At 42.4% G+C, this 23,792-nt stretch overlaps 1 protein-coding gene across 1 annotated transcript in view; it reads left to right on the top strand.

Annotated features, from left to right (window-relative positions):
* stxbp5l (syntaxin binding protein 5L) overlaps positions 1-23,792 on the top strand; it is a gene marked incomplete at both ends in the record, with an annotated part of 185,613 nt that overhangs the window by 80,979 nt on the left and 80,842 nt on the right. Inside the window, 2 exons of the mRNA XM_080019018.1 lie at positions 9,674-9,774; positions 15,809-15,943. Of these exons, the coding sequence (XP_079875144.1) occupies positions 9,674-9,774; positions 15,809-15,943 (236 nt within the window). The remainder of the gene's footprint in view (positions 1-9,673; positions 9,775-15,808; positions 15,944-23,792) is intronic.

The raw sequence follows: 23,792 nt of genomic DNA, 5'->3' as shown, positions 1-23,792 counted from the left end.
TGAAATACTGATAGTGGGGGTTGTGGGTGGGTTCGAATGACGTCAAATCAGGATAAAGGGGACACCGCAAGCACATTGGGGAACAAATGGACAGAAAAAAACGAGATATTTTTTTCCGCATCATTTGAAAGTGGAGAATCAGAGCTTCCAAACCAGGTGACAGGTGACACTTGTGCAAATCAAGCAAATATTTTTAAAGCTTTGATTTGTTAATGACAAGGGTGTGGCAAACTGTGTTTCTGAGATAATCACCTCCAAAGTTTTACCCACACCAGGTTCATTCAGCCAGCTCCCAGAATGCAAATGAGTTTGGAGGACAAACAAAGCCTCATGGCTAATTAAGATGCTGCTGAATGGGCCAATCACGAACAGCTCAACAACACAACTAATTTTGTTTTTAAAAAAGCTTTTATTCAACAGTAAGAATATACATTTTTTATAAAAGTGGAATTATTTTGGAATTTAAAAGTACGGACAACACAACAAAATGTAGAGTCTATCAATAATATGAGTCTAAGAAAATCTGAAATCTGAAAATCTGTCATCAACCTCAACGGGCTTCATCACGTAATTAACTTATTTTCCGTTGTAACAACTTATCGTCGGTCTCAAACGGTGGTTCTTGAAAATATTCAGTTTCATCGTCACATTAAGTTTGAAATCCGCTGTTTGAAATGTTCTCCAAGTCCGGAATAATATCAGATTCAGCAGCGCTGTCATTCTCCGCGCCGCTGTCGCAGAACTGACTATCATTGTGGAAAATGAAGCCCAGTACACGCTGCCTACACTGACTTGGATCTATTGCACTGGTCAGATTAAGGTCCCAAATATGATTCAGAGCTTCCACCACCCACTTTGCGTAATCCATAACGATACAGAGAAGAATGTTTTCACAGACAAGTGAGACCGAAACACCCCTGTGCTGCACATTAACCCTCTGTTTACGGAAGTGACGTAGGTGCGTGACACGAAGAGTTTTTCTTCTTCGCCGCTTCACAACAGTGGCTCTGTGTGTGTAAGAGTAGTACGATTTAAAGATTGAATTCTATCAAAACGGTTTCACATTGTGACTTCACATCGTATGGAATATCAATGAATGATCTTCACCTGGACGCTCGCTTTACAGGAAACGATCGGTTCCGCGTCCCGGTAAGTGAACTGTGTTTCCCCATGTAATCTAACGGGAATATTTAACTCCACGGTTTAACATTTTTCTACTATTTTTAAATCAAACTTGTTTTTGAAAATACGTTGAGAGATTAAAAAAAAAACAACACAAAGGAACACGAATCTGGAAAAATCGAATTTTCCTTCAAGAAAGGTTTTTTCAATTTATTTGACTGCTCCTGGCAATTTTAGAAATGTGCGAGATGGCGGCTTTTGCTGTGGAGCTGTCATGTGCTTTGTAAGTGAGACGTTGACTGCTGCCAACGGCAACAACGAGGTAAAGTTGCCGTCATTTGCTCACATTTACACCAAGGTGGGATAAAAGGAAAGGCTGATTAAATGAGAGTACTTAGCGGAACAATGTAAATCGTTTCATTCTTGGGACCTGAATAAATATTTTATAACTCACCTATCAGAAGGCAGACAGAGATTTTTTACGGAGGAAAGGCCCACTGGTACATATAGGAATTCTGTAAAAAATGCATAGCAGAGGAAGACGAAAAAAGGAATTTCCGAAGTTTTTCACGTCTAGCCAAATGCAGGCTGCCCCGTCGGCATGTGGTGTCTCACATATTTATATTTCCACACACGATTAACATTAAAACCACCACTAATATTGTGTAGCTCCCCGTCGTGCCGCTAAAACAGCTCTGTATGCAGCCCCATACGCAGCAAGCTGCGATGCACTGTGTGTTCTGACACTTATCATAGTCAGCATTATCTTTTTAAGCAATTTGTGCTACAGTAGCTCTTCTGTGGGATCGGACCAGACAGGCTGGAATTTCGCTCCCCACGCACATCAATGAGCCTTGGGCGCCCATGATGCTTTCGCCAGTTCACCGCTTGTCCTTCCTTGGACCACTTTTGGTAGGTACTAACCACTGCTTTGACCCAGTCGTCTAACCATCAAAATTGTCAATGTTTGTCAGATCCTTACGCTTGAGCATTTTTCCTGCTTCCAACACATCAACTTCAAGATCTGACTGTTCACTTGCTGCCTAATATATCCTACCAGAGGTGGGATATATTAGGCAGGTGCTCATCTTGTTCCAGGTGCCACTGGAACAAGATGAGCAATGTTATTCACTTCACTTGTCAGTGGTTTTAATGTTGTGACTGATATACATATATAAATATATATATATATATATATATATATATATATAAATAAATTTTTTTTTTTTTTTTTTTTTTTTTTACAGAGATTTATTATTCATGGATTACTGAGATTTACTCCTCCCTTTGGACCGTACTTATCGTACTGGTCATGTTCTCCCGTGATTAAGAGCGTAATCTGAAGCTAATTCTCCCCACGGGGCTCCTGATCTTTCTTTCCATTCTCCCAGCACCACTGCTCTGGAATTCTGGACTCTGTTCATTCTAACCATTGTCAAAACTAAAAGTAGCAAGTGCAGTACGCCATTTTTACTTACTGTTCGGGACAATCGTCGACTTGAGATATACTGGTGGAAGCCAGATGCAGACGAGACAAGAGAAGGTTGGGGTAAACTGAGAATAATCTTTACTGAGAATCCAGGAAACATCAAACATGCAAACTAGCAACAAGACACACTCAGGGAAGGGGATATATACACATATGGGTGATTACAAATAGACAAAACTGGACAAGACAGAAATCAGGGAGGCAGTAGGCAGACATCCACAGGAACAAAGACAAACTGTAAGACAAGAGGGAGAAGGATGAGAAACACAAGGAATAAAGACAGAACACACAAGCGAAGAAGACCGAACAGTGACAGTATTCAATTATTTTATTTATTCAATAGGTAAATGGACCACAATAAAATATATGTAAAATAAAAATACACTGTTTATTTGTTTTACAAATGGGGCACACAGACTAGGGGACCGTGGGCGCTGTTTGGTAGAGGCAGAGATGAGCAAGACAGAAAGGAATACTGTGGCCCCACTGACCCCTAGTTTGTACTAGGGATGTTAACAAAACAAGTTCGACAGAGTTCTGAAGCGTCGACCTTTAGTGCAAAATGCAGAGAGAAATCCGGGTGAGCCAAAATGGGGGCAGAGGTGAAGCGCCATCTCAGCCGGTGGCCTCATCTGCATCTGGAGACCAGGAGAACGGTAAGGAAGGAGAAAGGTAAGCCGAGTCAGAGGAGCGGCTAGAGAACCAAACCCGTGGATAAAACGCGAGTAGAAATTGGCGAATCAAAGAAAGCATTGGAACTGCTGCACTTTAGCGGGTTGAGGCCAATCCCTTACAGCAGCCGCCTTGACAGGATCCATCTCCATGTGTCCATCTGAAATCATGTACGCCATGAACGAAATGAAGGTATCTGAAACTCACACTTCTCCGCTTCCACGAATAACTGGTTCTCCAACAGCCTCTGTTGAATCTGGCAGACATGACAAATGTGCTCCTGACCAGAGTTCGAAAAAATCTAAATGTCAATAAAATAAACAAAAAAAAAACAGTTAAGCATGTTGCGAAGAACGTCATTCACCAGTGACTGGAATACAGCTGTAGCATTAGTTAAACCAAATGGCATCACTAAATACTCATAATGTCCATTGGGGGTATTAAACGCAGTCTTCCACTCATACCCCTCCCGGATGTGCACAAGATGATAGGTGTTGCGCAAGTCCAGGTTGGTAAACACCTTGGCTCCTTGAAGAAGCTCGAAAGAGGCGGTCAGGAGAGGAAGTGGGTTGCGATTCTTGACAGTAATGTCTTTCAACCATTTACAGTCAATGCATAGGGGGAGCAATTTGTCCTTCTTCAACGAAAAAGAACCCCACCCTGGAAGGACGATGGCCGAATAATGCCATTTGCCAGGGACTCCTTAATATACTGTTTCACAGAAATAATGCGTGGCACTGGTGTATCAACTCTGAGGCAGTGACTGTGGCAAAAGGAACTCCAGTTTAAAACAGTGTGATTCCCAGTTGATGTGTGGAATATGCATCTTTAACCAAGGGTAACCTAACACAATAGGAAAGTGGGACGACTTAAAAGAGTGCAACTGGATCTCCTCCTGGTGGTGTTTAAAGATCATTAACCAAACGGGGTGTGTGAGCTGCGTAACTTGGCCGATACGGTGGCCATCTATAGAGCTGACGTCAATACTGTTAACAACACTGTGGAAATACCAAGTTGAGCCACCAGGGACTGATCAATAAAACACTCATCAGCACCAGAGTCAATACAAACCGAAACTGAAGGTGAAAGGTCTCTCCAGTGTAGACTGGCATGCAACTGCATAGGGGAACATGTGGATGTTCCTTGGGAGGAAAAGATGAAAGAGAGAGGAAGAGATCGGCTAACCACTTACCTCTCATTTAGTGGCGGGCACCCCCTTTTCCTGAGAGCAGAGGAAAGGCAGCGACGTTGTTGCCGGGCTCCTCACAATACATATAGCAGCGACTCTGGATCCGCCGCTGGTGCTCGGCCGGGTTGAGTCTGGCCCTGGCGATCTGCATAGGCTCCGGGTCAGAGGAGGAACCTGTCGTCCAGTCCTCTGGGAGGAGAAGAGGACTGGAACCGCCCGGTGGGAGGTGGAGATGTGGCCAGCGTCAAAGCTGAACGAGTCGGTGGGATGCAGAACTGAGAGGTTCTCTCTTGTTCCCGTTCTCTGAGGCGGTTATCCACCTATATCGAGAGTAAAATCAGGGCTTCCAGTTTATCAGGGAAGTCACATGGCACAAACTCATCCTTGGGGACCTCGGAAAGTCAGTTTATAAACGACTCTGGTAGGCCTTCGTCGTTCCACCCATCCTTCACTGCGAGTGATCGGGATTTCACCACTTTATCAACGACGCTGCAGGTCCCCTGGCACAGTCGGAGCAGGCGTTGTGCTGCTTCTCTGCCCCACATAGGGTGGTCAAACACTCTCCGGAATTCCAAAATGAACCGGGAGTAGTCTGAGCTGAGTAAAGAGGACTGCTGAGGGTCCTCAGAGGAAGGAACAGACAGATGAGTACCAGGCTAGACAACTCAGGACTGGGGGCTAGGCAAAGACTAGGATGGGAGTCCAGGCTCAAAAACCGGCATCTATTTGACGAAAGTGCTGGCGGGGGATGAGCAGCATGGGGTGCCGGAAGGGAATGTCCAGGTTGGTTAATTTAGTGTTGACTGGACAGCTGGACTGAGGAGCCAAAGATAGTGATTAGAAAATGAGTATTTTTTAAGTACTTGTACAAAGTTTTAAGAACATGCACCAGTGGTCTTTTCCGGAAGAGAGGGCACGGCGGGCACGGCGTCTCAGCATCAAGCATCTCATCACGCATCACCCTTTATATGCTATATACACTATATATGATATACATCTCATCGCGCATGACCATTCTCAGTTTCAGTCTCGTTTCCGCAGTCTGTCAGTTTCACTACACTAGTGTTCGCAATCGCCACACCCCCTTACCTTGAAATAATATGGGTCCTTGCTTATTGACCAATTCGCTTGACAACCTGGTCCTAGGAATGGAACTCGGTCGTTAAGTGAGGAATACCTGTATACTCTCTGTGGTGGCCTTTACCGACAGATGTCACAAAAGTTCAGTTACTGTAGATAGTGTTAAAGCTGAACATTGCTTTGTGACACAAGTTCAAGTTCAAGTTCAAGAGAATATTTGTCACATACATATACATACAGTCATAAATATATGCAGTGAAATGTCATGACACCCGGTGATTACGCACAATAAGCTCCATAAGCTCTAAAAATATTAAAATGTGCATAATCGACATGAGGTGCTCGCACAGGTGGCCGCAAGGGGCGGCGCCACACTATCTCTGGACATATTGTGCTGCCACACGTAATCCAGAGCACTGGCTATGAGACTAAATAACATGACCCAATATCGTTACATGGAAAGTGAAAAGAAATGGGGGTAACTGTGATGACCCATCATTATTACCAAAAAATTGCATCAGTTTACATCACCAGGAACAATGCTGGCGACTAGCAGGTCTGATGCTAGCAGACTGATGCCTAGGAGGCCAGTGGCTAGTAGGCCAGTGGCTAGCAGGTCGGTGGCTAGCAGGTGGGCAGCTAGCAGGCCGGCGGCTAACAGGCTGGTGGCTAGCAGGCTGGTGGCTAGCAGGTGAATGTCCTGGCTTGTCCCTGATTAAGAACTGCCTGCAAATTATACATGCTGGATCTGCTGCATTTATGGCTGGTCAGATTGTTTTGTCATGATACTGTCACGAGTGCTGTCTGGTGAACCCAAATGCAGCACACAACAGAGGCTAAGGAGTAGCTGCAAAGGATCAAGGGTTTATTGCAAAAAAATATTCTGGGGTCGAAACCAGGAGATCAGTCCTTACAGCTAACAATCCAAAAGGGGCCGGCGAAGGGGTAAATCCAGAAGGTGGGAACTCGGTCAGGACTGGGCAGGCAAGGACAATGGACAGCTGGGTGGAAGATAAACAATCTGACACAGCAAGAGTGACATGTTGTCACAATGTTATGATGTCAGAGTACTGAGGAAGCTGATTTGGGGCAGGGGAACTCTAGGGAAGACCGAATCTGAAATGGCAGGAGAACTAAACAGGATAAATGAATAACACATGGCAACCTAAGTTGTGACAGAACTATAACAAAGTAGCAAAACCTTGACAGTTTTCCTTTGTCATGCTTTGTTATCAGTCTATTCTGTTCCTTGTTCAAAAAAGGGCCAACAGTGTTTTGTCTTTCACTCAAACAAGTTTTCAGGGAGAGGATTCTTCTACAAGGATAACTGACACACACAACAGACTTTTTGTCAAATTTGTGACACAAGTTCCCAGTAAGTTTGCCTGCTAGCTTGGATAATGATGCCTCACCTTATGCCAGGTACTGTTTTAACAAGAGCTTGAAATTTCAAAATCCAAAAATCAGACCTGCCGAAATTAACTTTCAATCACTCAGAAATGCAGAAATCACTGAAGGGCAGCTTGACATAAAGTCTCTTAATTATATTGGCTCGTTTGCCACATGCAGTGCATGATTTATATTCAAAGTGTCCGTGAAAAAATGTCGCCACCAGTGGTGCCGGGGGGTGTCTGGGGGCTTCAAAATAGCCAAGGATCGAATTTTTACAAAGGAGAATAATAAAAAAATAGCCCTGCATCTATTCATTGGTCATTCCGATCATGCATTAAAGACCTCGAAAATAATATGATATCGTTGATCAAAAACGCAAGTAGATAGATCTGCCCCGTGTCTTGGAGAGAGCTGGGAGCCCCCCGCCCCGTCAACAGAATGCTGAGAGTGTCATGGTCTGCTTGGGCTTAGCCCCTGATGTCTTTGAATCCTAGCAACGCTCCTGGTCGCCACAAAAGTGGTGTCACGCCACAACAAAGCAATTGGGAACTGCCACCCTTCAACCATGTAGAGCTGGAGGCTGCTTTTCGATTACTGACAGGCAGGAAAAGCAGGAAGCGAGCGCTCACGTTCCATGCGTCCCATGAACAGACGTGCCTCGTTTGTAGGCCATAGGGCTGGCGTAACTGCATTAGTGGCAGCTCTGTTCCACTTCTTTTCAATGTTGATGCGTACATTTTGGGGCCAGTGAGGAATGACAGTGATGACTACCCCCTCCCCCCACACACACATCATCGTCTGCTGCCAGAGGGAGAGGCCTGGTGAATTAAACATGAATCAACTGCCAATGCTCTGCTCTGCACTGAGCACCGATAACAGAGCCTGTTGAGAGGGCGAATTGTGTGTGTGTGTGTGTGTGTGTGTGTGTGTGTGTGTGTGTGTGTGTATGTGTGTGTGTGTGTGTGTGTGTGTGCGCGCACGCATCTGCGTGCGTCTGCGTGTGTTTGTCTACTTGTCTCTCTGTATATTTGAGCGTGTTTGCCTGTATGTTTGCAAGCAATGATTTCCCTGAGTGTTCCTATAATCATTTCTGTTGCTTTTGATTATTTTTTTGCACGTGTCTGCCTCTGTGTGTGTGTGTGTGTGTGTGTGCGTGCGTGCGTGCGTGCGTGTGTGCGTGCATGTTGATGTGTGTTCTTCCAAGTGGATGTCTTCCTCACAAGTAATGACTGCCATCTTCAGTGTCTGGGGACCACGTTTTTCCCCCCCTCATACAACTATACTCACGGCCATACACACACACATACATGCACAATTTCCACTACTTTCTGTTGTTTGAAGGATGATGACACTATTAGCGTAGACACAGGAACACACAGACACAGACACAAACACACACACACACACACACACACACACACACGCGCGCGCAAACACAGCAAAAAATTGATGAAAATGATGATGACTGTGTTGCCCCCGCACACACAAAACTTCCTCCTATCTATTGACACACACACGTGCCCGCTTTAATTTGCCACCTGCTCTGCGGGCGGCTCTCCCATCTTTCAACCCTCTTCCGCTCCATTTCCGATCCTATCAATCCAAAACTCATTAGCGCTTATTATCAACGCGCTCAGTGACATCTCCGAGCTACACTGAGAGCTCGCTATTGATCTGGGACAGTTCTGCCGCCTGCCTTCATTAGAGCTCCGGCGACTCTATGGACACAGTCAGCAACGCTCTGAATAGTGATGTGGTGTATCCTGATGAAGAGGAAATAGCTAAATGTACAGAAATAACCAAATGCACAAAAACAAAAATAGCCCAATATTTTGCTATTATGGCAATTCATATTGAGTGTGACATCTTTACTCTTTGCATTCCCCCAAAATAATTTTTGACAGAAATAATGTTTCTTGTGAGTGAATTCCACTCAAAATTCAGAGCCAAACCAACCCTTTTGACTCTCCTTCATCGTTCACTGGAAGTCCTACCTCGCTCACAGTGCATTTAACTAACTGAATACATTAACAAAGAGTCATAAAATCGAACTCTTTTTACTGAGCAACTTATCAAGAACCAAATCTCAAAAAAATAATCGAAACTTTCATTGCTACGAATAGTTTGCACTTTCACAGTGAAACTTATTCTGATAAACAGAGAGCCTTTATTCAGTCTGGAACTGATGAATTAGATGAATTAGTACATATATAGAAAACAGATAGACAAGCCGAACATACAACTATATACAGAATATACAAAAAGTGATTTGATGCACAGGATTAGTTTAGTTAAAACGCAATGGCAGTGGCAGTATGATTGCCACGGTAGTTGCTATAGTATGTCCATGGGTATAAGTCGCAAATGTACTGTAGATGGATGTACTGTATGGGATGCATGAATATTAATACAATATATAGTGGCACGGTTGACAATTTATGAGGTATGAGTTATTACTATGTTATTACTTAGTTATCATAATGTTATTAGTGTTATTGCAATATTGTATATATTACATATTACAATATTTCAGAGCTTGCATGTGTGTCAGTGGGGAGCCAGGGGCGGTATGTGGCCTGTAGTATATCCGAGATGCCATCTTTTTTATTACTCACCTACATGAATACACTGGACGCTAGTACACACATGTAGTGCATAGTATGCCATTCCGAGTGACACAGCATTTGTCCACCACAAACGTCCGAAGTCTCTTGTTTGACGTCTTGCAGGGGGCACTGGTGACGGCCTGCGCCGACGACACGCTACACCTGTGGAACCTGCGTCAGAGACGGCCAGCCATCTTGCATTCCCTTAAGTTCAACAGAGAGAGGTGAGTGCCGTTAAAATAAAATCATGAGCGCACACACAGACACCCTTCACACACTGGTGTTCACACTCTCTGGATAAGTGGCCTCTCTCCTTTCCAAGAGTTGTGTACTGCAAAACAAATCTATCTTAGAAAATAAACTATAGGTCTTCATTTTTGTGTTCTATTGAAATAAATTGCTGGGCTTTTAGTCATTTTAATGATTGTTTAAATTACTCTGATTACTTAGTTAGCTTTGAGGAAACACCAAACTTTTGATGCACGCACATTTTGAGATATTCCTCATTTTACAATGTCTTGTGGATCATTTGACAAGACTATTGGCAGATCATTTTGCTTAATTTTTTGCATTGAGGCGATAACCTAGACAAATGTACAATGAAAGTAAATAAAATTAAAGACTTGATAAATCTCAGAATTGTTGGTTCCCATCATTTAGAACTGTTCATAGCACGACCTTACTCGACGCTACTCAAAAACGCACCACTCTGCCATGGACCTTCTCACAGTGCTTAAATGCAATCCGACTGGACTAACCTTTGAGCCGTGAAACAACACCGTAAAACAATATCATTCAGACTTTGGAAAGCACAGCTAAAAATGCCCCCTCATCCCTTTAACTGATGCAGCACTTCACGAAATACATCTAAGCCCTGTGTGACAGGCTCAATGCTTTTAATGTGATACGAAAACCAACCGTATTCTGTACTGTCGAGTGCCCAGCGGGAAGCTCAGGAATGAGATGAACATTGCAGTACATTTTTTCTATATTTTGGCCTTTTTTCTGGGCTAGTTCTAGAGGCTTTTGCGGCACACGGCAAATGTAATGTTTTGACAAAATGAAAACTGGAAAGGGTGGATCCCTCTTTGAATCTGCATTTGAGTCTTAATGTGTAGTGTCTTAAATACTGTAAATGCCTTTCTATTTCGTTTTTACCTCTTGAACTTTGTTCCCCATCATTTCCTTTTTTTTTTTTTTTACTGAATAATCAAATTGAAAAGGAAAGCCGTTTTCCTTTCTTCCCCTGTAATTCGCTGTGTTTTCCAGCAACAGATTCAAAGGACAAGATGATGTTTGAGATTTGCTGCATGATTTTGCTGCAAGCGGTATATTGAAATTGATGACCCGTTAGTGATTTTGTGACATGGACATCGACAGAGCCACATAAAAGAGTCTCCCCATGGCGCCGCTTTTACGACAAAGGAGCAATGAGCGTTTAGTACTGGAGGGAAAAACATCTGTCGCACAGAAAAACATGCTGAAAAAACTGCAATGGCATCGGTCCTTCTGACGAACCTCGGCTTACAGGATGATGAGGAAAGAAGCCTGCTCGCTTTTAAGTGCCTCACAAAGCCCGTGGTCTCTGCAAACCAGTGGACACAGCAATCTTGTCTCGATTCTTTCCCGATGTATCAATACGAATCGAGGTCCACATTGATGTGAACGTTTACCTTCTGGGTGCTTATATTGCATCACGTTATATATGCGACACATTGGAACAGACAGAGTCAAATGTGCAAGTCCCCAACGGAGGTCTTTTTGTTTAATGTGAACTGTTCAAAGAAACACCCCGGGGCGTTTCCAGGCTCCAGTCCTCCGCGCTCTGGGGAGTGTGCGGTCGGACCCAGCTTCACTGCAAGAGAGGGCCAACTACGTCCAACAGGCTTTACATAACCTCTGTTAATTATGGTCACCTCTTGCCGTACCTGGCTCTTCACACGCCTTAACCGCGTCCCTGCCACAATAGTCTCCAGGACAAAAGTGACATAATATGGTTTGGCATGTGCTTGTCGGAAACGTCAGCAACATGTAGAATTGTGCTTACTATTATGGCCTACAAATAGCGATGTATTACTCGCAAACGATTTGTTTGTTGCAAACAAATCTTTTGAAAGACTCAGGAGTTTGGCAGTCACTGGCAAAATAGTTGGTGAGGGAGTCGACTCACAAACTGAAAATAATTACTGAGGACTAAATAAAATCATTTGTCAGAGGCATTTGTCGCAATTCATATTGAGTGTGACATCTTTACTCTTTGCATTCCCCCGAAATAAATAATTTGGCAGAATGAAATGTTTCTTGTGAGTGAATTCCACTCAAAACTCAGAGCCAAACCGACCCTACTGACTCTCCTTCATCGTTCACTGGAAGTCCTACCTCGCTCACAATGCATTAAACCAACGGATGATTGTTGGAATAAAGTGGAATTAGGAAGGCACTCCTTGTGAGCTCTCACGGCGCACTAGTGTGGCACAGCGGTTGAAATACCCTGTTTTATATAATCACCTGGAAGCTCCCGTCATGTTGACACCACTGCGGTACGCTGGGGCTGTAGTGTGCACACTGAAACTGTTGAAGTTTATCAAGAGTTATACCACTTAATGGAATGTATTTCAGTGTGTCGTCCGCCCCCGATAAATGTAAATTCAGTTTATTTTCTTTGCGTGAAGGAACTTGGTATGCCGTACAGACCACTGCCTTTTCGTGCTTTCATATTTTGTAGTTTCTCTGCAGTTATTGATTACAGTGCTAATGTCCCGCCGTGGACCTCTCCTTAGGCACGAGTGACATTTGCATCACAGTCTTCATATCACACAATGTGCCAGACATACCTCAATTTGTCAAAAAGTAATTACTGTTAATGCCATTTCAGTGTGAGACATTTAATTTCACTTGGCAACGATAATTTCCTGATGCAAACCTGGTCGTATTAAAGTCTTCTCTACAACCTAAGGGAACAATATATGGGAACAGGTGAAAATAGTGAAATATTCCAGGATACGTTTTTATTTGTTCTGGGATTGGCCTCTTGAGTTAATTGGCAGTGATTTGGGAACGGTTGTTATCTTTTGGCAAGAGAATTGTCGCCCTGCAGGTGAAAACCCTGATTTAACTCCAGCGAAGCATGTTAAAGCTGTGGTGCAAACAAGCTTATATTTCAATTCACTAGACAGATAAGAAGCGAGGCAATGACATTAAAAGTCATGGCTCAAAGCAATCCATTTATTCACCAGTAATGCTTTACCCACTTAATGTGAAAAATGACCCCCCCCCACACACACACACACAAACACACACACACACACACACACACACACACACACACAAAACCTAAAATTCTTACTTCTGAGGCAAACATGCCAATGAACAAACGCCTGTAACAAAGCACGAGCGAACGCTGGTGCAGCATTTTAAAGATGGAGCTTTTTAAAAACGTCAAAATCAAAAGGAAATAAGAGATTCCAACTTATCTATACAAAGGTTTCCTACTCCGTGGCACCTTAAGCCGGCTTCACACCGAATTCGACTAACAACAAGAACAACCCGGAAGTCAGTTCATTCCTATGGAGAGTCAGATTCTGCACCTGAAAAGCTGTGACGTGCTGCAGTGTCTACTTTGTGTGTCTGAAGGAGGCTCCAGGATGCGTTCAAATTTTCCAACTTATGCAACAAGTTTCGGTTGGACACCACTACAGGAACCGGTGACATCAGGCAAAAAAAAGTTTTCATTAGAATTGGCCTTAAAACTATGTAAATAAGTTAAATATTAAAAATAATAATATTATTAACATTAACCTTGGATGTGACTATTATCCACTATCAATAAATCTATTTTTATAGAAGTGAATTGTGACACTATTGTATAAAGGAAAACTCTCATGGAAGCTGAGCAAACTACTCGCTCTCGTACTGGGGAAAAAAAAAAGCTCTCCCATTTTCTCCAACATACTTGTGATGTGATGCGGTTCATCCAAAGGCCACTGGGTCAGCAGGAGCCGACCGTCTAATGCGTATACAGATTCGGGGTGAACCCGGGCTTTTCTCCTATAGATTGGAAGAAATTATAATGCGAGGTGATGAGACACCATCCTCGATCAAGATATCATCTTGGCTTTCCAAAAACCTGTGTGTTGTGTGTAATGGTTGCATGTAGCTGTCATAAACGCTCAGGTGTTGAGATGTTATGATGTACCGACATTATGCACATTCACAAATGGACACTTCGATATAAATGTACATTAAATATGTTTATTAAAGATGCATTGCAAATGAAAATACTTCTGCACCCACAAAAACAAGTTAACAAATTTTATGAGAAAGAATTTAATATAAGAATATTTCAGTGATCCCTCACTTATATGTGTAAATGTATTGAGGTAATATATAATATGTAGTAAAGACTGAATCTCTTAAACTGTAAGACTGTATGTCCCGCCAGGCGCATGGGAGAGACAGGGAGTTGTCAGCATGGCATCACCCTTAAATGGCTTGTTTCCTGTCAGTTAAAGATATTTATATTATATGTGTCTGGGCAGCATTTTCACAAAACCTGTACTTCTGTTGCCCAGTAATCTTCTCTTTATTTTCGGTGTCTCTTCCTTCCTGCAGTGTTCTGCTGCCCCTCGTCAGTGTTTCTGTCTGTCAGCTATTTGATATTTGCATTATTGCAGATTAAGGCAGACCCGCCACTAACAATCTAAATGGCACAAAGAGCAACACATGTATAACGCAAATACATTGAATGCCTGCTTCTTAAAAAAGTGGCAACTCATTTAAGAATTAAATACAGCATGGTATTTTTTTTACCCAAAAATTGTACGGATAACCACTTTACTTTGCAACCGTTAAAAGAGGTTTCATTTGAGGTGTTCTTTTTTGTTTTTGTATGATTTGGAACTGGAGTGGAACATGATTACATCCTCGGGAAAACAAAAAACGAATTGTGTGGGGGGAAAGAAAGAAGAGAGAGTTAACGCCTCAAACTGCATGGGAGTTGAACCTGAGCCTGACGCCCCGTCCGGCCAGCTTCGCCACTGTCGTATCTCGCCGGGCCCCCAAATCCTTATTGAATTGTCTGATGTCTCATTTGTCTTCCATCTAATAATCCTGTCTGGCGCTGGGCTGGCAGAGGCGGGGCAGCCGTGATGAGCTGCGGCCCGGCGTCCCTCCCTTCCCCGCTCGGTAATCAGCATTGACAGCAGTGAATTAGTGCGTGTTGATCTTTATTACTAAGGCGCTTACATAAAGAAAGGGCTTATGCCACCTTAATTATAGTCTCTCAGTCCTGTTTTGTTGCCGCTGTTATTATCCACCACGTGATTTGTGAATATTTTTACAGTTTGCAGGGACAACAATGGGTATTATGGCATTTTTCTCATTAGAATATCAAAATATGATAAAAAAATATGACTAACTTTTGGATACACAGTCGTCTATCTGTTTTAACACTGACCCAACCGAATTTTCAGTATATCTTTAATAACAGAGAGATGAAGATGAATGGCTGTACTGTATATGCTCGACACAAATACAGCCACAGTGAATCTAAACAAATTTTTCAAGAGCTTTAACGCTTTTCAAAGAATTTCTGAAAATATATTTGACCGTTTATCTCAGCCCATTGGCTTGTGTTACTTTCATTTGGCTCTCATATGTTTTCTTTCTATTTAAAGGCTATGGTGAAGTCTAATTGTATGGCCCATAATCACAGCAGCCTCAATGGGCTCATAAACAGGTCTTTTTATTTTTGTTAAAAAACACTTAATCTCTTGCTGTTTACCATGTTTTTAGCTCACAGTCTTCCGTAACATTTGTAAGGTCATTTCTTAGTTGGGATTTTTAATAACGCCGTGGGATATGGCAATAAACAGATAAGCCTGCGCATTTAGCCAAAGCATAATATTATATCATGGCAGAGAATTGAAACCCACACGGCATAGCAGAGAGCAGGGGAATAATTGGAGTGGATATTTACAAAATGGAAACAGTAATTACCACTGTAGAACAAGACTGCGTGGATTACACTGCATGATTACACGGGTGAAAAAGAACACGCAGGCACGGATGGTTTATGCTCTACTGATACAGTAGCACCGGTCAGAATCTCAACATGAATCATTTATAACCGGACGCAAATAAATACATTAAAAAAAAAACAACCTGCTGGAAGTTACAACATATTCACGTACCCATTCACATCCTCATACATATTCCAACAAAACTCTTGATGTTGCTGCCTCTTTTCTTTCCCTTCAGGATCACCTTCTGCCACCTCCCCTTCCAGAGCAAGTGGCTGTACGTGGGCACGGAGCGCGGCAACACACACATCGTCAACATCGAGTCCTTCATCTTGTCCGGATACGTCATTATGTGGAACAAGGCCATCGAACTGTGAGTCGCTAGCTCCTCCCTAGATAGACAGATAGATAGACAGATAGATAGATAGATAGACAGATAGATAGATAGATAGATAGACAGATAGACAGATAGATAGATAGATGGATAGATGGATAGATAGATAGATAGATAGATAGATAGATAGATAGATAGATAGATAGATAGATAGATAGATACTTTTATATAGATACGTTATAGTTCAGCTGAACACATTTGTGGAGGAGAAAGGATATAAATGTAAGAGAAAAGTGTGCAGAAGGTAAGAAAATATGTTATAATTAAGAAATCTAGAAGACTGAAGAAAAAACTCTATATACAATAATGCAAAGATTCTGTAAAAGAAAAAAATATTTAAAATACGTACTGTATATAGAAACCTGTTTCCAAAAGGTATATCCTCATGAAATCCAAAATACTATTTTATTTATGTATTGTTTATAATTATAAATAATAATAATAATAATAATAATTATTCTTGTTATTATTATTATTATTATTATTATTATTATTATTATTGTTGTTGTTGTTATTATTATATTATGAATCATATTTTTCATCATTACTTATTTATTTTATTATTTATTTATGTACTTATTTATTTGAATTTAATTACTGAGTTGTACAATACAACGTGCAGTGAAATGCTTATTGGCAGACTTCAGAGAGTGCAGAAGGTCAGGGAATATATAAAATGGAGAATGAATGGGGCAATCTAGTCTGACAAGAAAATAAAACATGTATAATAAACTAAACATTATGCAAAAAGGAAAAATATAAAAAATGTAGTCTCCAAAAACTCCTTTAAAAATCCCAAATACAATTGAAGATGTATGTATATTTTTTTCATTTTAATTACTGAGTAATTTTGTCCCCAAGACTGGGAACTCGGTGCAGTACTCCTTTCATTTGACGATGACAAAAAAAAGCAGTATTCGCAACTCGAGTTGCGATGACACACCGAAGCAGAACTCAATGAATCAACGACAACATTCACGCACGCCCACCTGTCTGTCTTCTCCTTTGCGAAAATGCTTCACAGTCATAAAGGCTTTTTCCCGAGCCGGCATAGCGGACTTCACGCCTCTCAAGCCGTGATACTGTCCTGTCAGTCAGCGGAGGTCTTCGCTGGCGCACTCCTCCTTTCGCAACAAGTATTGACAGCTGTCGTCGGCATACGTTGTGTACGCTGACCAAAAAAAAAAAAGGAGCGACATGTGTTTTCAACTCTTTCTCAGCCACCGACATGTGTACCTGTTTTCTTTTCCCTTCGCCTCTTGGCTTTTCCTTAACAGCAGCTTGAAATTGGAAATGTTTTCACCACTGTTTGTGGAAACCAATGTATTACAGCAGGGAGTACTATAGAAAACGGCAACAAAAAAAATCCAATGTTTGCGTTTATGTATTCCATATATCCCAATAGCGGCAGTACTCCCAGTACCGGTGGAGGAACTATGTACCGTAGTTCCCTCTTAGGTGTCCGTAAACACCAGTGAGTTCAACAGAGTACACAAGTACACATTGAGTTCGAAAAGTCAGGAGTACCGTGATGGGAATAACTCCCTCCCGCGTCAAGACACGGTGTTGAGCACGGCTCAACCGAGTGTTTGACCGGGTACCGCATTGAATAAGGATGAGGGGGAGCTCCAGTGTGGATGTATTCCCCCGATGGATCAGAGATACGCCGCACGAGGGAAGAATTCATCGATTTTGGTTCACGCTCATTCGCTCTTTCCAGGGCAATCCAACAGTCAAAAAAAGAGGACAAATTATGTTTGCGTATGGCTCTTTATGTTGCGCTTGATATTTTGATTTCCACTGATACATTTGTGTTTTCTAACTGGATAATAGGGAATTGGAATTAAGTAGGGTCTTGCAAAAGGGGATCCATGTGATCCTACTGGGGCAGCTGGATCTTAAGTGGATTTGCAGAGGGGCCCTGGCCTTCCATTAACTATAAATTAACATTAACAGTATGTCAGGCACTTTGACTTAAACTGTTGACTGCAGATAGAAAGCCTGCTTCCTCTGCACTCACACACCAGCAGGCAAAACATCCCCTTCCAGCCCATACAGTAGATTCCTGTCATCAGGAACACATATTGAGGTTTGTATTCAGAGACTGGACGACGCAGATAAATGCCTCGCCTCGAGTGCAGCTTGGCAACTGAGTGAAAGAGATGGATGGTAAAGGGGTGATACTTTACATCAGTGGTTCTCAACCGGTCTATGCTGAGGATATACATTTGTCCTTAGTCCTTTAGTGGTGACGCAAATAATTTAAGATTTGAACCATTCTTAATGATGTCACAAAATGAATGGTGCAACCATTGATGCATGAGATGAGATCTGATAAGATTGATGTGATGTATGTGGGGGCAGTCCAGTGGGCATGTGAGGTCATGATAGCGATACGCTGCCGTTGGAAACAGCGTTTCAATGTATAAGAATATTCGGTACATTGTATGGTGTTTTAGAAATAAAACCAGTCAATTTTAGGCCACACATTTTGTCCACCCACTCCAATATGTAAATCCTGAATGTTGAAGGGGCTTTAAAGATTTATGAATTCACACGGGTGGAAAAATTTCAATTTGTAAAGGGCAAACATTGCAATTGGTAGACGGCGAGGTGGAAAACAAATGGAATACTCCTGTAGATATTGAAGATTAACTGTACTGTGACAATGAAATAGTCATGAGATGCATGCCAATGGAAATGAGCACGCTAGCTGCTACTACGGACCCCAAATTTAACATCCAGGACATCCACTCAGAATGGCCGCCCTCAGCCGGCTTCCTGCGGATATATCCATTCATGTCCTATCACGGACCAGCCGGCCATTCTAGGCGGCTGCATCTGTAACAAGAGAGAAAACAAATAATTCAAAGCAGCTACATGCACAGTCAGTCAAACACTATCATCATCATAGGCTGTTTTTGCACAGAATGCAAAACAAATGAGTTTGAAATTCACTTTAATCTCAACGTGCGCCAAGCGGTGTTGCAAACTCTTTTCCAATGAAAGTCGCTAGCACTACCTCCAAAAGTTGGCAGATGACATCATACGCTCATTTGCGTATTGATGACATCATCGTGCATTTATTTGCATAATGCTTAATGATTGTGTCAGATGCAGCGAGGGACAGATCACCTTAAGCCATATCAATGGTAGAGAGGGAAATATTTTGCCAAATTATCACAAACTCACTACAGGGACGTTGTTTATTTGAAGTAAAAAAGTTAAAAAAAAAAATCTTGAAAGGGAGGGAGAGATCAAATAAACTATTTTAATATTTACAAAATCAAACAACCTATTTACATATTTACAAGCTATACTGGAGGAACAAGATCGAGAGAGAGAGAGAGAGGGAGAGAGAGAGAGAGATTCAAATGAACTATATACATAGTATCAGAGAAGATTTCAGAGAAGATTATTATTCGATACGGTGTATGTATTATAGAGAGTTAAATATTACTTATCTAATACTGTGTATTTACAGTACATGCCTATTTATTTATGCAAAACTAAAGGTGTTTGTTTTATATATAGAATTTGTCTTCATAATCGTTAAGATGCTCAATGATTTCTTCCTGCGGGATGGTGAGTTCAAGTACAAAGCTGGTGCTTGAGGGGATGGCTTAAATTAATAGCCAGCTGAGGTTCCAAACAATCGCAGCACATTGTCTGGCAGGCATGCACAGCTCATTTCTATGTCAAACTCCCTGCTGTGCAGCTTGTGCGCTATCTGGCCACACGCTACACCTACTGACTGTCTGCGCACAGCACAAGATGAGAGGGAGGGACCCCGGCGCTGTTGGCAGAAAAGCCATGGACTATAGTTTCATCTAGTAGCATGCATGGGAATGAAATATTATATATTTGAATATATTCTCACCTTTTCCCTGATGGCCTGAATAAGTCGCAGTTCCGCCTGCCACACGCCACTCAGTTGGCGTTTTCAGGGCCCTCGGACACAGGGACACAGGCGATGGGGTTGAAAACACCCAAATTGTTTTGTACAGAGTGGGCAAGATGGAACAAGCCTGGAGCAGACGGAAAGCATGTCATGACAAGGGCTCTTCTCCTGTGTGTGTGGGGATGGAGGTTTTACCTGTATCCCAGGCCCAATTACCTAGACCCAAGACAGGTGTGGCTGCTTAAACCACACCACCCCCACATCACAGTTGCTAAATTTGTCGCTAGTCACTTTTTGGAAATAAAGTCGCTAAGAGGGTCTGAAAAGTTGTTAAATCCAGCGACGAAGTCACCAAGTTGGCAACACTGGAGCAAAGCATCAACAAGAATGTTATGTGTGATGTTGTATGAGGGGGTCTGGATCTATCCGTTTTTGTTTTTCTTCGGGGTATCATCCAGGAGGTAAGTACTGGAGGTAAGTTCAGGTCAATTTAATTCAGGGGGATTTAAATTGTTATTTAATACAACACCGACAATGAATTATATTATATGATTATAGAACCCAGAATCGTGATGGTGGCATCGTCCCTTGCAGCCACCTGCGCGACCACTTTGTGTCGATTACGCACATTTTAGTATTTTTTGTATTTTTAGAGCTTGTTGTGCGTAATCACCGGGTGTCATGACATTTCACTACATATATGTATGACCGTATGTATATGTATGTAACAAATAACCTCTTGAATCTTGAATCTTGAATCTTGGCGTAGAAGATGGACGGCTATTGAAAGTCATGAACATGTGTACCCGTATATACAGACAAGTCCAGGCACTATTACGTGGCATTGCTACCTCCCAAATTAAAGCCTCTCTCTCTTAATGTCTATTTAAAAATGATCAATTTCTCATAATTGATCAGCAGTCAATAGAGCAAATAGAGGAAAAGGTCACAAAACATCCACATGGGCGAAAATGTTACCTGTTCGTAAACACACACACACACACACATTCACATGTAATTCTGCACCAAATAAGAGCTTCTACGTGCATGCGTGCCTTCTTGCATGCCTGTGTGTGCGTGCAAGAGGGAGGTAATGTGAATAACCATGTTGCTGCACAGCACGCTGTGAGATTAGTTCGTTTCCATAGCACCTGAGAGAGTGGGGAGAGAGACACACATAGATGCATAGAGAGAGAGAGAGAGAGAGAGAGAGAGAGAATAGGGTTAGAGAATATCCACAGCAACCTGGGCTCACCTCAGCTCATTTCCTGCGACCAGGCAGCCTTAGCTCTTGTCACAACTTCATGCTTGGCAGACTCCTTTGCCAATTATTCCCATGAGTTAACTTTTATGGACTGTGGGGTTTGAGTCACTGGCGGTTCAAGCGGCCCTTCTCCGATGAATCAGATTCCCTGGTAAAGCCATCCTCTTTTTATTTTGTTGTCCTTCTACACCAACAGGACCCGCAGGGTTTTGAAGAGACGGAAGACGCTGCTTTTAGGAGGGATCCTCCGTTACAGATCAGTTCTGTGGAGAGTTTAGCAGCGTGTGCTCTCGAACAGCGTGAGAATGTGAACACTAAATAATACTTGAACAAGGTTCTCGCTGTCCGACGCACACTTGAGCAAAGCTCAAAACCAAGATATTGCAAAAATGAAAGCACGAGGTTGGGCTTAAAGGAACGTGTTAGAGAATTCCATGTTTGTCCTCATCTTCTATCTAAGCGTGATGTTGGGGTTCTATGGAGGTTTTCACGTCATGACAGCCATCGTGCATAGCATCTGCTGAAGCAATTCTTCAGTTCTAATTTGATGTGGCGCTTGATGTACACGCTTACCGCGATGTATCGTCGCATTTTCAAGCCATTCTTTCATAAATTCAACAGGAAACATTTGGAGAAAAAGAATTTGCTGGGTGTATTGGCTTGGATAATAGTTGCAGCAAGAAACCAGTGTTCGCAATTTCATCCAAACGTTTATATGAGATAATGGCTAAATTATTGGTGGGCACAAATCTGCACAGATAGACTGGCTTTGCATGTGCGATTTTGGCTTACTGTGGATTAAGTCTGTTTAAAGCAACAACGTTTGAACGTTTGATATTGGAACATCACTCATACCCAAGGTCAGATTACATCGAAAATCCTACTAATCAATCTACAAATCCACTGGTAAATTGCATCTTACATTTACAATAGGATGAACATCAACAATTCTGGAATAGGTGATTTAGGCCCAATGGATCACATTCAGTTTGTTTTGGTCACACCACGGCAATACAAAAACAACTGTGGGAAGGAAGGCTACTGGTTGAGTTAGTGATGTGTCAGAAGGACTTTGCCAAGCTGAGCTTGAATCTTCTGGCTGCGATGTGGGCCATGGAATAGCTGGCGGCTCAGGCTGATGAACTGGAGCGTTGCTGAGTTGCCTTACCTGTGGACGGTTTGACTCACTGGCTGGTGGAGCTCGTTAGCTGTTTGGCTAGCTGGCTGCTACTGTGGGCTGTTTGAAATACTGCCTTGCTAGCTTGCTGACTGTGTATTTGGCTGGCTTGGTGACTTGTTGGCTGGTCGATGGCTCGTCCGCCTGTTGTCCTTGCTAGCTCGCTGACGGTCTGATTAGCTGGCTGATTAACTGGCTGCCAGCGTGATGTGAATCTGCAGTGCAACCTGGCAGCTATCGTTCATTCAGATGAAACACGGCTGATGTGAAACTGTGCGTTTTTCGAGCAAACAGCAAAAAGTCCCACAGCACCTGCTAATCATATCTCCATCAGCTGAGCGACACACCGTACCAAACCGCCCCTGCTTTGATTCTATACTTCCCATGTGTTCATAAAATCCCCCCCGTTCTCCGGACCACGTGGTCACCCACCCCCCACCCTGCTAAAGCCCTTCTTCCCTTTCAGCTGCCCTTTTTTGGGTTATTTACCAGCCTGGGTGCCCTGTGTTTGATCTGTTGCCATGGCACCATGGAACCTGCCAAAGCTCCGGGTCGTGCGTGTGCTTGTCAACCTAATGAAGGACTGTGTGACTGGGTGCATGCATGATTGTGTGTGTGTGTGTGCGTGCGTGCGTGCGTGTGTGTGTGTGTGTGTGTGTGTGTGTGTGTGTGTGTGTGTGTGTGTGCGTGTGTGTGCGTGTGTGCATACCATCAGTGACTTCTATTTCTTCACACCTACTTATGTACATGCATGTACCTGCGTGTTGAGCTTTGATTAAAAGCCACCAATTAGATGTATCTGCTCTCGAGTTCTCTGCAGTTCTCAGCGGTTGAACCTTGGACAACTTCAATCAAGCTCCATAGAAATAATTAATCAATATTTATCGCACACATTGACCAAAGAGCAAGGTGCCCATTTGAGAGATTGTTACACGCGGCGGCTCTGATTTACTGCGTCTTTCGTCTTTCGTTCAAGGCCTTGCTGTTTGTTTGTGAGCGAGTTGCGTCACTTTTTGGAGTCAAAGGAAAACTTCTCAAAGAATGAATGAAGATATTGAAAAATTGGCCCTTGGGCTGATCAGCCTTAAAGATAGATATAGATAGAAAATATGAATCATTCGCAGGCAAAGGGATTATGAAAGGTGACTCTCATCAGTCAAAAGCTCCCACGACACCTTGCTATTCATGCTGGATATGACCTTGATCGTTATTAAAAGTGTTTTCTCGTTAAATTAAAGCTTCATCAATTGATAATTGTAAGCATACAAAGAGAAATATGACCAGGACGTTTATTTTGTTTGACTTTTATGATCCAATCAAGAACAAACCCTCACCAGGCCAAACCATATAGCTTTAAAAGATTTTAGTAATAAACCTCAATATGTATTGTTTTTTATTGCGAAAAAGATGAAAACAAAGAAGTTATTTGAATTGGAAGCAGCATAATTTAAAATATGAAATGAACATTCACATTCATAAGCAACAT

Source organism: Zeus faber, assembly GCF_960531495.2.
Source record: "Zeus faber genome assembly, chromosome: 18".
Classification (NCBI taxonomy): Eukaryota; Metazoa; Chordata; class Actinopteri; order Zeiformes; family Zeidae; genus Zeus; species Zeus faber.
The sequence above is the reverse complement of the archived record's forward strand: the minus strand, read 5'-3'. Positions and strand labels throughout refer to the sequence as shown.